The following is an 18,401-nucleotide window of genomic DNA, read 5'->3' as shown; positions in this document are numbered from 1 at the left end:
CATGTGGAATAGAGTTAGAGATTTTTGTCTTTCTATACTTAAAAGCTAGACAGTCTAAACAGGAAAAAGCCAGAGAGAGAAAACAGGGAAAGACTGAAAGCTACAGTTCAAATTCACATGCATGGAAATGTGGGTAAAGAGTTAGAAATCAAGGAATGGAAATGATATTTATTTCTTTAAACATTGAAATTAATTGAAAAGGATTATTTTTTTCTTTTAATTTGGGAAATCAAGCCAAGCTCTTGAGACTAGAAATGCTTTGTATCTGTTGCTGTGCAGTTCACTGACTGTTCATAATCCTTTTTGTCACCTGATTAGTGGATCTCTTAGAGTTGAATACAACAAATGAAGTTTTCAAACAGCACAAGCTGAACCAAAATGACCAGCTGCTAAGTGTCCCAGATGTGATCAACTGTCTGACAACCACTTATGATGGGCTGGAGCAAATGCACAGGGACCTGGTCAACGTCCCACTCTGTGTGGACATGTGTCTCAACTGGCTGCTCAATGTGTATGACACGTAAGTTTGCATTTTTCCCATTGATTTACAATCATCAAAAAATATGTTAGTAATAGAAAATGCTTAGCTTTTTGAAGTGAATTGTTTACAATATGCTTTTCCCAGTGGGCGTGCTGAATTGTTGAAAATAAGTGACTTTCCAAACCATATGAACTCTTCACAACAACAGAAGAAAAAAGGATATGCATCAATTATTTTAAGAATTCACTTCAATTTACAAAAGCTTTATAGTGTTTTTCATTAAGAAGCTAGAGAAAACAAATACAGTGGTCTTACTTTCTTCCCCTTATTCCTTGATGTCTTACACTATTTCTGTTTTTCAAAAAGAAAAGTTTTGTTTATCCTTACGAGTTAAAATAATTTATTGGCTCATAATCTTGTGCTCTTCAATCTTTGTGTAACAGAATAAGCTCTATTTGAATGTCACTGAATGGGATTTAATTTGTCTTTAGATATTAACTATATTTATTGCCGTGATGGTTAATGTGTTCCTATGGTATTTTAAATAATGCATGCTACAGGACATTCTCATATTTGTAATTTAATTAGGTGTTCACTGTTACATAAAGAGCACTCTCAACTTCCAGCATAACTCATCTGCCATTAATTTGGCCTTTATGATTATGACAATCTATTTGTGAACTAATCAGTTCTAAGGAAGAGTTGCTGTGGGCTGACATTTTTGAAACATTAGGAATTATTCTTCTAGTGGAGTTTTCAAGTATGCAAAAATGAAATAAAATTAGAACTGTTTTCTCACAGAGTCTAAAACTTACTTCCTTTTAACTAGCTGCAGCATATGAAAATTTGTATATATCAGCTTTTGCTTTAAAGAGGAGTAAGATAGATGGTAGTACACGAATACATACCTGTTTAGCAGCTGACAGATTCCATGTAAGAAATAAATGACGAGAGCTTTAGAGATGTTTTATCCAAAATTATACTTTGGCATTAGAAAAATCTTTTCTCTTACAATGTTTACAAATATTATGAAATCTTTTAAAAAATAATAAAATAGCCATTGTGTATTAGAGGGCACTTAAGAATTCACTGAAGCATGAATCTTTGTTTCTGTAATGAATACGGGATTTGCTACATCTCTGTTGGATATGTTTTCATGCATTTCATTTTAATGTGCAGATTTGTTTCTAGGATAAAATATTACTATTAGCATTGACCCATCATTAATTTCCTCTCTTTGTTGAAACCTCAAAAGAGACATTTTCTGTAGTAAATTCATCTAAATAGGTAATCAGTTAGCATTTTAAATGCAAATGCTTACTGCTAAATTCATAGAATAGGAACTTTATTCAACTCTATAGTGTATAAGAGACATATGCCTCTTTAGCCATATTTTATGGAAGAACTGGAAAAGAAATTGAAATACTTTCCCTCAGCATCCTTTGTGGCTCTGACACATTGTGCTAGTTTTCTAGGGCTGCTACAACTAAGTGGCTTAAATGACATTGAAAAACAACAAATGACATTGTGTGTATCTTCCCTGCTGTAGGGTAAAGTCTGAGATCAAGGCATAAACACCATTGCTTTTCTTTCTGGGGCATCTCTTCTTGGCTGTCTTTCCTTCAGGTGTACGCGTGGTCTTTCTTCTGTGTTGTCTCTTTGTTCTTTTCCTCTTCCTTTAAGGGTGCTAGTCATTTTGGACTAGAGCCCACCTTACTGACTTCATTCTAACTTAATTATATTTTATAGACCCAGTCTCCTGATACGGTCACCTTCTGCCGTACGAGGAGTTAAGATTTCAACATAGGGATTTTAGAGGAACGCAGTTCAGCTCAAACATACGCAGTTGTCACTGGACAGCCCAAGGAAATAGTGGCACTTAGTCGAGAAGGAACCAATGTGTGAAATGTTGTAATTCATATTCTAGTGGGTTAATGTTGGCACAGTTCCACTTCCCACCATCAGATATGAGCACATGTAAATGCCACACTAAAGTACCTGTTTTTATTTAGAAACACAGTATCTTGAAAATTTTTCATTTCCCATTTTAAAGGGAAAGAAAGCCTTTTGGACTTATCTTCCTTTTATGCAAAAAATAAAAAAATACAACAGAGACCCTGATGAGTCAGAATGGGGCCCAGTCAGTCTAGCTTTCTGTCTTGGAGAGAACTATCATGAAATAACTTAAGGAAAAAGCATAGTTACTCTTACAGTGGTAACACAGCTGTCCAGAGTTGATTGCTTAAGTTTCTCTACTATGACTTCCTCATTTACCTAAACAATAGTTACTGAGGCTTTCTTTGCCACCCATAGATTCTTTGAGAATCTGATGCAGTCTGTGATATTTTCCTTCCAGTGTGCCAGGGCATTGGAGACCCTTGTGATATCTATGAACCTTAGAGATAATCACTTCCTCAGTTACTCTAACATTCCTACATTAGTTATGCACTCAGCTTTCTGTCATGATAACAAGTACCTAAAATAACCAAACTTATCCCGAGAAAAGGTTCATTTTAACTCACAGCTGTGGAGGTTTCAGCCCATGATCCATTGACCCCGTTGCGCTGGGTGAAGCTGGCGCATCATGGTGGCAGGGCAAAACCATTTACCCAACAGCCAGGAAGTGGAAGAGAGAAAGCAGAGAGCAGGTTCCACGTTCTCCTGCAAGGGCACACACCCAAGATGCAGATGCCTCCCGCTAGCATGGCATCAGCTTTGAACACAGACCTGTGAGCAGCAGTCCAGATCCAAGGCATTAATCCTGCATTTTGACTGACTTGTTTTGTATAGTACCCTTGATAAGCATTGTCAACTGCAGCTGACTCTTGAGAGAATAAATGATACAAACTCAGTACACCATAAAATTCCCTGGTGAGAAGGACTTTAGGGACCTCTGTATTTCACTAGTTGAAAACTGTGGTAGAGAGATGAGGCCATTTATTCCCTGCTACTTATTATATATGAAAGTTATGGTCCTAATATTCTAATATTTTGATAATCACTTGGTTTTTCTTACCTTTTTCCTCATATCTATAAAAAATTATTTTAAGTAAACTGTTTCTTTGAAGTGTGTGTGTGTGTGTGTATATTTATATTTTCCCAATTTGTCCTAATACTCAGAATTTTGAAAGAAGAATCCATTTTTATCAATTGCAGATGACGAAAATTTAGATTTTTGGTTCTCATTGCTGTGTGACTTGGCAGCCACTTAACTTTAGTGTCTCGATTTCTCATCCGAAAATTTGAGATAAAAATATCTGCTCAGCTTAGCACACAAAAGGTGATTGTGAAGGGCAAATGAACTACACTATGTAAAATGGTCTCTGTAAGCTGCAAAGATAAAATTGATCTCATTTATAAATTTGTAGCCTATTCAGTCTTCATCTTCCGAGGTTAGAAAGTCTTATTTCCCAATCTTCCTTCTAGATTTAATGGGAATCAAAAGCATTTAAATCATGATTTAAAGGAATAGTCTGGAACACTTGGTTTAAATATATTTTTTTTAATCTGTGGAGAATATTAGCCTCATTTGTTGCAGTGTTAACTCATTTTTGCCAGTATTCCAACACGGATATAATTTTAAAGGTACTTTTTCAGTTCAACTAATTTTAGGAGTTACTTATGAAAACTATCAGGGGAATAAAATGCTTAAATATTGGGCTATGTCATTTACTCCCAAATTTTATTGGCTCCCTCTTGTCTCTCATCTAAATATCTTTTTCTTAGTATGTGTTTGTGGTACTGGATAATTACATTCATCTTGTGGAATTGGTACATTTTTGTATCACATCTTGATCACTTTTGCCGTCAGAACGCTCAGTCCTATGGCTTCATGTTAGTCTAATTGTGGTATGACTGATGCTCCCTCCCTGTCTCTGTCCTTTGCTCAGGCTTTCCCTGTCACATGCCCTAGAGTTGAGAAAGCCAGTCATTCATTACATGTCTGATTTTAGACCTGTCTTTTCTAGCAAATGTTTTGAAACTGATGACTACACTAATCCCTAATGACTGCTCAGCCACAATGACCTTGTACTTGGTTCTTCATTTCCATACATAAAAGTTGATTTTATGGTTTTTTTTCCTAGTTGTTCTCTTGTCTTATCTCCCCAACTAGTTAATGATCCTGTCTTGCATAAGAACTGTGTCTTCTGTTTCTTTCTTGGTCCCTACAGTACATAAAGCAATGCTGGAACCACATAAACCTTTTCAGCTGTTCGTGGTGGATGAAGGGATGATTGACAAGTTCACTTGTCTTTCTGATGATGTTTCTGTCTTGTGTTGTCAAGATGGACTAGCGGTCATGCTCTAATGTGTATCGTTTTCCCTTAAGGGATTGCTTTGTTCTTAGGCACATTCAGGTACCCGTCTCAGACTATTCAACAGACTTTTGTTATTTTCTTCAAGTCTGTTGTTTGTAGTCAGAGAATGAAAACTTCTGATTTTAAAGGAAACAAACAGACCCTGTCTATTTCATGTCATAATTGGGGAACTCCTAAAAAATACTAAGTAGAAATGCAGTTTATAGAGTGGCTCAGTATAGGGTTAATTTGAAACTGGCATTGTTTTAATTGTGACAAACTGGGAATCATAATTTTTATATAGAAATTCTGCTATATTTAAGTATTATCTCATAAGGCAATTTTGAATATTGTGCATGTACATAGTAAGGGTTCAATAAGTTGCTTGGATGTGATGTAATGTAATTTTGAATCCTGTGCTGTTCAGGGAGTATTTTGATATTTTACCAATCTCCAAGCATGCTTACTTTTTAAATTTATTCTACACTATATATGGCATGAAATGCATGCAAAAAGTTGAGAATAATTTATGTGGAAGAATATTATCATTTGTGTAAAAATACTAGGAAGATAAAGATTTAAATTTTATTTGGCAGGAACACTACTTAAAATTACAGTTATGTGATAAAAATATTTTATAATAGTATTAATTACTAAATTTTATTTATATATCATGTAGGTACTTGGTTATGGGTCATAAATATGCTTTCTTGTACATTGAACACTTAAAAATTAATAACAAAAACCTAAGCTAAAAACTGATCTCAAATCTGAAATAATAAAGATAGCAATAAGGACTATTTTCAGGAGTGTGTTATTGCATTGCAAGGATCATATCTTACTAATTTTTTGGTTCTTTTTCTCATCTATGGAATTAATACTGTAGCCAACATTTAGTAGACAACTTACTAATTTTTTGATAAGCACTGGAATAAAGACCAGTTACCATTTTTACAGACAAAAAATTGTTCTTATAGTTAACTTATAAGTGAAGGTAAATAATGTCTTGTTGGTACAGAGTGAAACTGTTTCTTAGCATTCATTCATTCATTCTGCTTTTAGATATAGTTTGACACTTCCTCAAATGCTGACATCACACCTATCTATTTAAGGTCATTGACTATTAAAATTGCCACAGCAATTTATAAAGACTGTGTTGACAGAAGCCAAAGTAAACAAAGAGAAGTTTTTAAGTGTTCATCAATGTCAGAGTCTTCAGTATATATTTAATTTCCTAGTCAGTTTCCTGACATTTGTTTTTGGTTATATCAGTAGCATAGCCCTTTATTGCTGCCTTGTTACATGTGTAATTTGGTTGCTTTAGCCATTTAATTATTTTTATTTTTATTTATTTTTATGAAACTCAGGACCTTGCACTTATGAGGCAGGCAGTGACACCACTGAGCTGAGTCCCTGGCCCTTTAGCCATTTATTTTGATTCTTGTGTTTATAGTTATTAACAAATTTTAATTCATAGTGAAATCTTTTTAGCTTTATAGTTACTATTTTTAGTTTGCTTTAATTCATTCTCCTTAGTTTCTGTGTTGTATATAAAGTGACATCCAGTTATCTATTTCTCCAGAGTTGATCAAATCACTGTTAGAATATATCATGAAGCTTTAATGTAGGTTTAATATTAATTTTAAAAAGTGAATAGAAAACATGTTTAAGACAACTTTTTAACGATTTACTTTCAAAAAATAGACACTTGGGAAGAAGTAGCATATTGCATACAGTTTTAAATGCATGTAACGCATTGAGATTCTGATCGTTTCAGGGGTCGGACTGGAAAAATTAGAGTGCAGAGTCTGAAGATCGGATTGATGTCCCTCTCTAAAGGTCTCTTAGAAGAAAAATACAGATGTATGTAAGACTTTTCATATCTCAGGTGTTTTTAGTAATAATACTTGTTGTAACAATTGACTGAGAAACTTACTTTATATGATTTTCTAGTAATAATGGTTCCCGTTCTTTTAAGTCCTTACTGCGAGTGTACCAGGCTGTACAAAAGCTGACAGTGCAGAGAGGTTTGAGTTTTTGTAAAATGAGAAGCTGACTGTATGACCACAAGGTGTGGTGCCTTGATGGGCTGAAAATCAAATACAATTTTTTCAATCTCCATAAAATGTAGGCATAATGATTTCCATTTTACAGTTGAAAACAGTAATGCTGAAATAGGTTAAAAATCTAGTCCAAGGCTGCAGAGCCCAGTAAGTTGTAGAACTAGATCTTAGATTTTTCTCACTCCAAAGTTCAGCTTTTTTCAACTATGTATTTCCAGTGCTTGGAAAAATAAAAGTTGAAACCGTTATGGACATGATAAAATACTATTTCTAAATAAGTCCATTATACATCTGCAAAAAAGTGAAATGTTTATAGTCACCAAATAAATCAGCAATGTCCCTGTAAAAGTTAATGAAAAACCTCTTGACATTGGAAAGGGCATAGCACTCTGAATCCAAGAGACTTACCTCTCAATCTCTGGCACTCAGTGGCTGAGCATCATTGGGCAGGTTACTCCAAACCTTTGAATACAGCAAGAGGTAATTAGGTTTAATTTTTCCGATAAAGTGTGAGCGATTTGATCCTTCCTTGCGTATTCTATGCAGATACATCTATGCATCGGGAAGGTAGAGTCAGGGGTGTTATGGAGAGAGTCCAGAAACAAAAGCAGGGGCTGGAGGTGGAGGTCAGTAATAAAGCAGCAATAGATAGGTAAGCACAAAGCCCTGGATTCTATGCACATCACCAAGAAAACAGACAAAAGAGCGAAAACCAAACCCAACAGAACACCGTAGCAATAACAACAGCAAATGAGAGTATTTGACGACAGGCCCTATAATCATATTTACATTTTATATCTTATGGAAATACATATATTTTTTTAACAAATTTTTGGGGGGGTACCAGGGATAGAACTCAGGTCCTTGCACTTGAGAGGCAGGCAGCAGAACCACTGAGCTAAATCTCCAGCCCAAATACATATATTTTTAAAAACTTTTCTGGGATCCCTAAAAATAGGGAGGTTATTTAATTTTGAATTTGAGGTTTAGAAGATGGCTTGATTTTCATCATAGTTTGAGGAGAATGTCAGTAAAAAGAGATACAGAGGTATGTAAAAAGAAAAGCTAATTGTAAGATCTGGAAGTGAGGATGATTGAGGAAGTGATAGCCTAGTAAGCAGTACAGAGAAACCTTTATATAAAGCATTTTGTTTTGTTTTGTTTTGTTTGAGACAGGGTCTCATGATGTAGTTGAGACTGATCTGGAACTCACTATGTAGCCCCAGGCTGGTCTTGAACTCACAGCGATCCTCCTGCCTCAGCCTCCTGAGTACTGGGATTTATATAAAGCTTTTGATTTGTGGCATTTTATCCAGAGCATAGTCTTTCTTCAGCATCATAATCATGAGAAGTTATAATTTCCAAAACTAAACAATGATTATTTCTGTAATGATTGAGAAGAAAATCATGTTAATGAAAGTACAATGTTTCAAAAATAGAAAAAGGTTTTTTTGTTTTTGTTTTTTTTTTAAATTATCTATGATTTGGGATTCTCATGTGCTCCCAACAGAATTAGAGTTCTATGAAGAAACAGTTACATCTTGGTGCTGAAGATGCTCTGAAAATGCAAATATAAGTTCAAAGCTTACATTTTCTATAATTCAGCATCAAACATTCAGATTTTGGCATGGGGAGCAAAAGCCCCTGCAATGAAAATTTCTATTTAATTTAATCCATGATGTATGCCGTTTTAAGATTTAATTAAATAAGAAATCTCTTGGGCTATCGTCATTAATCTAAATCTTTGCTGGGATATGGAGGCTGGAAATGTTCTGAGGTTTTGTCTTTTTCTTTTTCATTGAGGTTCTTAGCAAATCTGATTGCACTTGATTTCCCTAGTGATAGAAGTACATTTCTTCATTATTGTTTGTTAGAATTAACATTCACGATCATGTGCTCGTCCAGCTCAATAGTAGAGGTGCCCTGTGAGCTCAGTTGGTGTCCATTGGAACCAGTGTTTGTGATGGATGGAAATGTCTCCCCCATCTCACTTTTCCCTTGCTCAAGCCTTCCTGAGAATGTCTCTGCATTGGGTTCCCACAGTCCACTTGCCTTTCCCTTACTTACAAGCTGAGTGGCTTCCTGGCCACACCAAAAGCACACTTGCAGAGCATCTTTTGAATGACGACTTACATCTCTTCTGTCCTCACGTATTGGGATTTGGATTTTAGATTGTGACTTTCTTCTCATGACCCACCATTCCACATTCTGACACTACTATTAATTATTATCTGACTGTAATGTTAAAATTGGGAACTTTTATAAAGAATTTAGAAGTATGTCACAATGCTTAGAAGCACCTTTTACATTTTGTGAGTAGTCTACGTCCATACTGACGTGATGGCATAGCCCTGTGCCTCAAAAGAGAAAGATGGGTGTGGCTGCTATTGCCCAAAATGTCTGCTTCTCTGTAAAGACTACTGTAAATATGTATCAGCTCTGAATTTACTGAATAAGTGTCCTCCTAGAAACAGGTTTAAATTAAGCATCCTAGAATAATATTTTGGGGCTGTGTTACTTATTTTTAAGTAACGAAAAGAAACAATACAGCTTTAAGCAAATCTAAGTGAAAAAATGATAATAAAAATTAAATTTATCTTAATTGAATTTTGCTTTTCCTATGCCTGCTTATAATTAAAGCCATATTTCACTATAATTGCCATGTCAATAACACTGAGCGTGGTTCAGCTGTTTAAAAATTCACTACTGACAATGTTAGACCTAGAATCATTCCCCTAAAGATAATTATACATTTTGATCTGATATTTATTTATTAGGCATTATTTGAAAATAATTTTTTAGAATCCATAGTTACTACTTCCCTTTCTTACATTCTGGGAAAGTATCTCCTGAAGAACATTTAGATTTAGAGTCCATATGAATTTTTAGAACTTGAAAAATCTTTAAATTTCTATATTCAAGAAATTTCATTTGAAGTGCTTCCCTTCCAGAAGAAACATACCTTAGTACATTAATTTTACTTTGAGGAATACTGTAATAATTTAAAAATTAAAACACAGCAATAGTGGGTAGATTAGCCAATATTGGAAAGAAATTTTAATTTTATTTTTCTTAAAAAAGGTTGGAAAACAGATCTGTGTTCTTGTTTTTGTTAATGAATAGAAAAGATGAAGAAAGTGAAAAGATGCACAAATTTTGAGGTCTTGTAAGTCTGAAAAATGTATTTCATTATGTGAAGTAAAACAAAATTAATTTTATAGTAAGTAAGGAATGAAAGACTGGCGCTAAAAAGGAAAAGTGCATCTCGTTGTTTTAGTGTTCACTATATCAAATTGATTTGAGCACAGAAATCATTCAAAGATGCTAAAGTATATATGTAATCAAATACTGAATTTGGGAGTGAGCACAAGAAGTTGGTAAGAAAATCATGAAAATGTAAAGGTTTGCTATATAAGGCATATTTATTACTTTGATAAATCAGGAAGGAAGCTTTGTTTTGGCTCCTTCTGCTTCCCAAGGGAAACCCTTATTGAGATCATAAAATTAACCCATGTGCATTTCTTGCACTATATAAAAGAGAAATTTGTATGCATTGATCAGTTTGTGTGTTTTGGCATACATTATTTTAGGAGGATATGATTGACAAATTCCAGACTAAGGACACATGGAGCATTAAGCACATTACAGTTCAGAACAATTAATTAGATCCACAGCCCCTGAATTCTTTTTCTTTTAAAATTTTTATCAGCATGTTTGCAGTACATAATCAGTACTTTCATCATGGGGAGTTGGAACGCACACCTGACACATTTTCATTCTTTTACTTCCCCTCCCAAGTCCATCCAGCTCTTGGTCCCCTTCTCATTTGCAAAAGACCCATCTCCCTGTTTCTTAATACCTGTCTTTTATTTTGCTCTTTAATTTATTTGTGCCTTGGAGTTTCTGGGATTTTTTTGTTTTTGTTTTTGTTTTTGTTTTAATCTACATAGTTCAGTCCACAGCCTTGAAGTACAAGCATGCTTTGGGCAGATGGAAATTTACCTCTTGCCGGTCCCTCTTGTAGATCTCTTTAATGAGGTGGCAGGGCCTACGGAGATGTGCGACCAGAGGCAGCTCGGTCTGTTACTCCACGATGCCATCCAGATTCCTCGGCAGCTGGGGGAAGTGGCAGCTTTCGGAGGCAGTAACATTGAACCGAGTGTCCGCAGCTGCTTCCAACAGGTGAACAGAAGGGTCGCTGGTGTCCAGGGTGGGTTGGGGGGGAATGAGGGTGTTGTGAGAACTGGAACTGGGAGCCCACCCTGCGGCTCAGTCACGGGAGACTGTGAATCATGCCAGTATGTTCATCTCTGAAGATGATTTTGAGTCAAAGAATGATGGTGCCAGCAAAGATACTTCTTCCTGTGTGTGACACAGTGGAAATTTTGAATCACCTGCGTGGCCCCTTCTTTGTCCTTTCCTCATCACTCCCCTTGTCCCTTGCTTTCTGCTTTCCATCCATACTGGTTTATTTCCTTCATTCCTGCCCGAGTGCTCTTGGGCAGTGCCTTCTGTTTGGAGTGCTCATTGTCTCTTCTGTAAGCGGCCTCCCTTCTCCTCACTTACCCATTCAACCTTCCAATGGCAGCTTAATTTTCACATCTTCTGAAAACCCTTCTCTGTCCTCTCTGGATATGTTTCCCACCATGTTCATCTTACCATTGTCTACCATTTCCTTCTCGTGCTCATTACAGCTAAAACTTTGTTCAGAACTGTACAAGTAGTTGTTTAGTGCTTTCCTTTTCCATATGTACCCAAGATCCATGAAGATAAGAACCGTGTCTGCCATGAACTGTTATATCCTTTCTTAGTCTGCTCAAGCTGCTATAGTGAAATACCGTAAACTGGTTGGTTTATAGACAACAGAAGCTGGTAGATTCAGTATCTGGTGAAGACCTGCTTCTTGGTTTATAGATAGCATTTCCCTGGTGTGCCCTCACTTGGTGGAAGGGGTAAGTGAGCTTGCTTGGGCCTCTTTTTAAAGGGCACTAATCCCATATCTGAGGGTTTCACTCCCATGATCTAATCATGGATGAAAGCCCACACTTCCCAATGCCATCCCCTTGGGGGTTAATTGTCAATGTATTAATTCAGAGATATAGTAAACGCTCAGACTGTGACGTCCCTGTTCATAATTCTTTGAACATAATAGCTCCTTTAGTCAGTGTTTGCTAAAAAGGTGAATAAAGTGCCGAAAGTTCTTTGTAGGCAAGATTTTTTAAAATATAAATTTTAAAAGATATTATTAAAATATTATTCTCTCTTTTGAGAATATATGTACAAACGGAAAATGAAGGGCTAAGTTTTATCTTGGTCAAACTTACTAATTTTCAACTGGGAAAGCACTTCTGTTTCTTGGTAATGCTCACTGTGTATAAAGACACTTTAGAAATGTTACTGATGTCATACATATGCATAAAATACAATCTCACTGATACTTTGCCAAAATATAGTCAATGATTTATCACTCCTGAGAAAAAGGAAGGCTAACATTCTCTCTCTAAGGAGAATCAATGTCATGGGTTACTACATTTTATAATGGCCCTTTCTCTTACTTTAGAGAGAAAAAAATACCAAATGATTTTTCTAAACATGTTTTATAGCCACATGTGGGTTCACAGAATGACCTAAACAACAGCAGGAGATGATGTCAGTGAAATTTAACTTTGCACATATGAATATTCCTTACTATTAGGATTTGAAGAGGGACTGAGAAATTTTATACCGTTTATCATGACAAAATTGGAAATCACACAAAATGCATGTGTAGCAATATACCTCCACTGTGAGAATTTGACAAGACTAGATCAGGACACATTTAGCATTTCTAATGACCTTCAAGTTTGTGAGGTTATTGGTAGTGTTTAACTCCACCAATTCTTACATCTGTTTTTTTAGTTAGTTTTTTGTTGCTAGGACAAAGTGCCTAACATCCACAAATTAGAGAGAAAACGTTTATTTTCGGCTCAGGGTTTCAGAGGCTTCCGTCTGTGGTCAGCTAACTCCAAAGCAGAAACAGCATAGCAGAAGGGAATGGTGGAAGAAAGTTGCTCACTTCATGGCAGCCAGGAAGTTGAGTACAGGAAAAGAGCCAAAGAGAGAAGAAGGGATTGAGAACATTATTTTACCCTTCCAGGTTGGGCCCACATTTATATAGCACATTCATCTGTGAACTCATCCATAGATTAACCCATGGATGAGGTTAATACCCCATGATCTGATCACATTCCCAAATCCCCACGTCTGAGTCTTTTGAGGAACTTTTTTGACCCACACCATAACACTACATAAAATAATTAAGTTTTATAGAATTTAAAATATTAATTTGAAACAATTACCTAGAATTGCAAGGCTTTGAGTAAGATATTGGGAATTTCTTTTCTTCTTACTATGTAACAATTTCTGCTTCTTCTGTTTTTAAATTCTGGAATTTTTTGTCTTGAAGAATCTGAAAACTTTGTGACTTCCCTGTCCTGGAAAGACTTACATGAACTTTTCACTCAATTCTGCATAAATATCCAGAAGATTATGAAGCAACAACACTTGCTCCAGTTGAAATGAAATGTTCTTCATTTTTAATATATTTGTTTCTTTACCAGAATAACAACAAGCCAGAGATAAGTGCAAAAGAGTTTATAGATTGGATGCGCTTGGAACCACAGTCCATGGTTTGGCTACCAGTTCTGCATCGAGTAGCAGCAGCTGAGACTGCAAAACATCAGGCCAAATGCAACATCTGCAAAGAATGTCCCATTGTGGGATTCAGGTGAGATGACCTACTGGCAGTGGCGGTAGACTGCTTTATGTTCCGTTGTGTCATCTTCAGGGTGTGTTCATCCTCCCCATTTAGTCCCAGTTTGGGTTTTGCCTTCTGACTATGGGTCGTTCCTCCTATTCCACCTGTGTATTAATGGCATTCCTTCTTACAACCACTACATGAACCTATTTCATTATTACTGCCATTATCACATTATTATTTATTCTACTTTGGCTCAGAACCAGAGATTTTTATGATTATCTCTTCACCTAGGTCACAGAAATGTTTATCTAGGAAAATTGCATGACATTCTAATCATGTGGTCTTGATGGAACTTCCTGGATGTTCCAAGGTCTTTGGAATTAAATTTAGTAAATGAGAAGCAGTATTTAAGTACTGTGTGAGCAATATTTAAATACCATATATGTGTGTGTGTCTGTGTATGTATAGATACTGTTTTTTATTTTCTTTCAAATGTTTTTTAAACATGGTGGGAATTTTTCCCTAATTACTTTTAAATTAAATTTTAATGAAATCTTAGATCTGCAAGATGTTTGCTAATCTGAGAATTGTTTCAAATAGAATCACATTCAATGGCTTAATAGTAGTGTAAATTAAATTAGAAGTATAGTTTGCTTTCATGTGATCAAAGTTCATAGGTAGGCAGTCTAAGACTGTTATCATTTCTCCATGGTCACCTGGATACCCAGTTCTGTCTTTGTGCCATATCTGCCCTAAAATGTGAGTCCCATTTTTCACCGTCACTTCACTCTAACAGTGACTTTTCTAGACATTGGACCATTTTCACCAAGGAGGAAGAAGGAGTGTTCCTCTTCCCAGTTGAGTCAGTCTCTTGCAATTCCAGCTGGAAACCCGGTGCATTGACTTCCACGTGTATTGCACTGGCTACTGCTATCATCAAGCGAGACTGAGAAACATCACTAACAAACTGCATTGCTAACATGTGCTATCACTGCAGGAGTTTCTTACCAATGAAGGAAGAGAATGGCTATCAGCAGTAAACACAACTCCACTTGGGAGAGGAACTGTCTGTTATACCTGTCACACCATGCTGATAGGCAAGACTTATTGTTAACATAGCTGATGTTCCAACTAGGTAGTTGCTTGTCAAAATAAACTGCCTATACATAGACAGATTGGTTTTCTTCAGATCAACTTGCAAACTTTTGCAAGTCATTAGGAAGCTACTCAGCACTTAATAATTTATTATATTAACCTCATATAACCTTTACATTTTGTTTCCATTTTTAGTGCTGTCATTTAATTTTTTTCTGGCAATGTGAATCTGATTTATGTTTATTTCCACCAGCCATGTGACCAAAATGAAAGATTTGGGAGATGTTTTTCCACTCAAATCCAGAGAAATTTAGTACCTAGAGTTTCACTTCTCTAAGACCGCAGATGAAAGTTAGTGTATGGTGTAATTCTTACACAAAAGACTTAAAAACAGTTTCAAGAATACATGGTGGTCGATGTTTTATTTCATTTGCTCTTTGTTATAGTGTATTTCTTGCTTTTTGTTTTTCTTTTTCTGAATAGATTAAATTGAGTATAAAAATCTCATTCTAAAAAATAATGCCTTTGTGAAGAAATTTTATTGATGATTTAATAGATATTTTAAAATTTGTACTCTTTTATTATCTCTCATTTTCTATTTATATTTAAACATCACAGGAAATCCTCTGATGTGGATATTTGTCTTTTCATCATGTCTAAACAGATGGAAACAATGTCTCAGAGATTTAAATTCCAAAAATGTACTTTTGTGTTTTACTGGAGAGGTGGTTTTCTCTGTCCTAATTTGAACCTGAAATACTCGGCAAATTCCATATATATGACAAATCTACCTTTTATTTCCTTGGTGATTTGGATGCATGAAATTCCATACCCCAAAGATTGATTTGGACGAATTAATAGGATTGTAAGCCAATACATTTTCTTCTTTCTAGATATCGGAGCCTAAAGCATTTTAACTATGACGTCTGCCAGAGTTGCTTTTTTTCGGGTCGAACAGCAAAAGGTCACAAATTACATTACCCAATGGTGGAATACTGCATACCTGTGAGTACTAAACTTATTTTTAGAAATATATTTACTTTTTGAAATAACTAGTGTCTCATATTTTATTCAGTTTATTCATTAACCCTTTTTGAAAAGCCTCTTTCAAGATTGCTTAACCCTATTTTTTTTGTTTTGTTTCCTGTGAACACATTTGCTGTGGTGAATTTATTAATAGAGTAAAATGATACCTCTCAGAAATGATTACTCTGTGAACTTTGTTATGTCTGTTTTGATTTTAAACTTAATTCTTAATTCTAAGAATTCACAGTGATCTGCATTGAAAATAAAGTTATGTGATGAAAAATGATGTTCTTTTAGACATACTGAAAATGTTTCCATAATTAAATAGTATATACATTAGCAAAAAGGTGGAAAATGAAGAAATCAAGCATATTCATGGGTGTTTCCCTGAATAAACTACCCTCTAATATTTTGTGCTCTGATTCTCTTTTGACTTTTATATTTATATGTTTTTATCCTGATTTTTTTCGACATTGTATATAGTAGCTGTTGCCCATCTTGTCATGCAGCATGATTTTTCTTTTTTAGAAAATATTTGAGTGAATTACTGTAATTTACCTCTTTTCTTAAATTTGGACATTCATTTATATTCAATTTCCTGATATTATAAAATGTCACTTACAAATATCTTTATAAAGATAGAACTTTCCATATATTACATAAATTACGCTTCTATTTAATAAGGCACTGGAATTAGGTGATGTGAGATAATAAATATGAATATCTTTATGGCCAGAATACTTGATGCCAAGTTATTTTCCAAGAGAGATCTGTCTGACCTTACATTTCGGGTCACACTTTGTAGATGTAACCCTTGAGAATTGCATACTGGTTATTGTTGCTCTGATCCAAATCTGTTTCTTTTCTAAAATCATCCTCATTTGCTGTCAGTCGCTATTATTTATCTTCCAAATGTGCCAAGATGTATTCAGAGAGCTGTATATTTTCTTTGGTTTAGGGAAGTAAGTTACTTTTTGGATCATAAATTTAACAGAAAGGCAGCAATACTTCTAAAATATATACATAATTCTTAGTACCTTATTTCAAATAGGGACTCTGTGTGCAGTGGAAATGGCTGGAAAATCTTACAGAATTATAATGGATGAAATACTCATGATTCGTCCCTTTAGCCAAGAAAATTCCTTCCATGACAATTTATGAAGCATCCTTTATTACTATTAGCACTTTATTTATTCACTAAAATTTCTACTGCACATTCACCATATGATACTTTTATAAAGACACCGAAGTGGTTAGGACAGATTTTGATGAATAATATAGTATTTTATCTCTGTGTTGTGTGTGTGTGTGTGTGTGTGTGTTGTGAGTGTGTGTGTGCCTGTGCATACACTATGCAGTTTGATTTGTGCAGAGGTGACTGGGTATGTTAATGGGAGAATGCAGGAGTAGAGAGGGAGACAGTACAGCGAGGGCTGAGCAGCCCGAGAAGTGAAAAATAATGAAGTGGTGGTCGGTGTGAATGTCCTGAGGCCAGCTGTGTCTCTAGCTGGACACTGTGGAGTTAGGGTTCTACCCTTGGGTGGAGGCTGGGAGACTAGGACCCTGTTCTTTTTTCATGATGACATTTCAGGGAAATGGCTTTTCAGGTCCTCAAGAGAGATACTCCCGGTCTGTAGGAGACATGTGCAGCTCTCACAGACAGGAGAATGATTCAAAGTAGAGAACTCTTTTTAGTAAATGCTCTTGGGTGGTCTGGGACCATCTTCACCTCTTGGCTGAAACGGGCAGTAAGTTCTTTTGGCAGCTTAGATGTTTTTGTTTGTTTCTTTCTTTTGATTGATTTTTTTTTTCTGGTATGCACTTTAGGAGAGGACTGTGTTCATCGTAAGGGTGTAGCCTTGAGCGATCAGAAATTATGTTCATGCTCACATCTTTGAGATGTGGGTTCAGATAGGAGGAGTTGGCTGAAATAATTTGTGCTGGAAGTCTATGGTTTTGTAAGTCAAAGCTTCAGTCTAGAAGAGGGCTCAGGAGGAGTCTGAGCACAGTTTGGTTAGGGAAAGAATCTGTCTCAAGGCTCAACTCTGCTAATTTGATGAATGGCTCAGAAAGACAAGATCACTCACTCTCCTGCGTCTTCCCATTTAGGAGGAGGGGGTGTTTGACAGGGAACAAGGAGACAACGAAATGAGATGGTCGTAGATTGTAGTAAGTGCCTTTAAACCATGGATAAGGAGGGAGTGATTAGAGGAAGCGCGTTAGATGAAGTCAGGAAAATCTGTCAGAGAAGTTGACCTCTGAGTTGAAGGTGAATGTGCAGACAGTTACCCACTGCATCAAGAGAAGTGGGAGGCAAGTTCAGAAAAGAAACGGCACCCACAGTGGTTTAGAGGTGGGAGACTTGGGAAAGTGAGTGGTGTGATGGAAGGACAGAAAGAAAGAGGAATCTCTCCCACAACGTGGGTACAGTTGGTAGCTCCGGGACATAATTTGAAGCGCAAAATGAGAACGTGGGGCCCCAGTTGAAAATTATCAAAATTTCAAGATGGCAGCAACAGAGCACAGAGCCAGCCTCGGGGTCTTCTGGGAATGGGGCTCTGTTCCACTGAACAGGTCACACCTCCATGAAGTCCGTCTGGGAGGAACTTCACAAAGAGCGCATCTCTCTTTAGAAAAGGGATTATGTGAGGACATCGGATTAAAGAGAAAGATAGGTATCATGCTGTTTAGCGCTCCCC

At 36.0% G+C, this 18,401-nt stretch overlaps 1 protein-coding gene across 8 annotated transcripts in view; it reads left to right on the top strand.

The window, feature by feature from the left end:
* Utrn (utrophin) overlaps nucleotides 1–18,401 on the top strand; it is a 479,533-nt gene that overhangs the window by 418,153 nt on the left and 42,979 nt on the right. For all 8 annotated transcript variants that reach the window (XM_010626629.1, XM_010626631.2, XM_010626630.2 and 5 more), the window contains 5 exons: nucleotides 319–520; nucleotides 6,557–6,642; nucleotides 10,867–11,024; nucleotides 13,442–13,608; nucleotides 15,570–15,681. In XM_010626629.1, coding sequence (XP_010624931.1) covers nucleotides 319–520; nucleotides 6,557–6,642; nucleotides 10,867–11,024; nucleotides 13,442–13,608; nucleotides 15,570–15,681 — 725 coding nt within the window. The remainder of the gene's footprint in view (nucleotides 1–318; nucleotides 521–6,556; nucleotides 6,643–10,866; nucleotides 11,025–13,441; nucleotides 13,609–15,569; nucleotides 15,682–18,401) is intronic.

Source organism: Fukomys damarensis, unplaced genomic scaffold (assembly GCF_012274545.1).
Source record: "Fukomys damarensis isolate Sample0158 unplaced genomic scaffold, DMR_v1.0_HiC HiC_scaffold_14, whole genome shotgun sequence".
NCBI lineage: Eukaryota > Metazoa > Chordata > Mammalia > Rodentia > Bathyergidae > Fukomys > Fukomys damarensis.
Note: the sequence above shows the minus strand (reverse complement) of the source record. Positions and strands in the feature narration are given on the sequence as shown.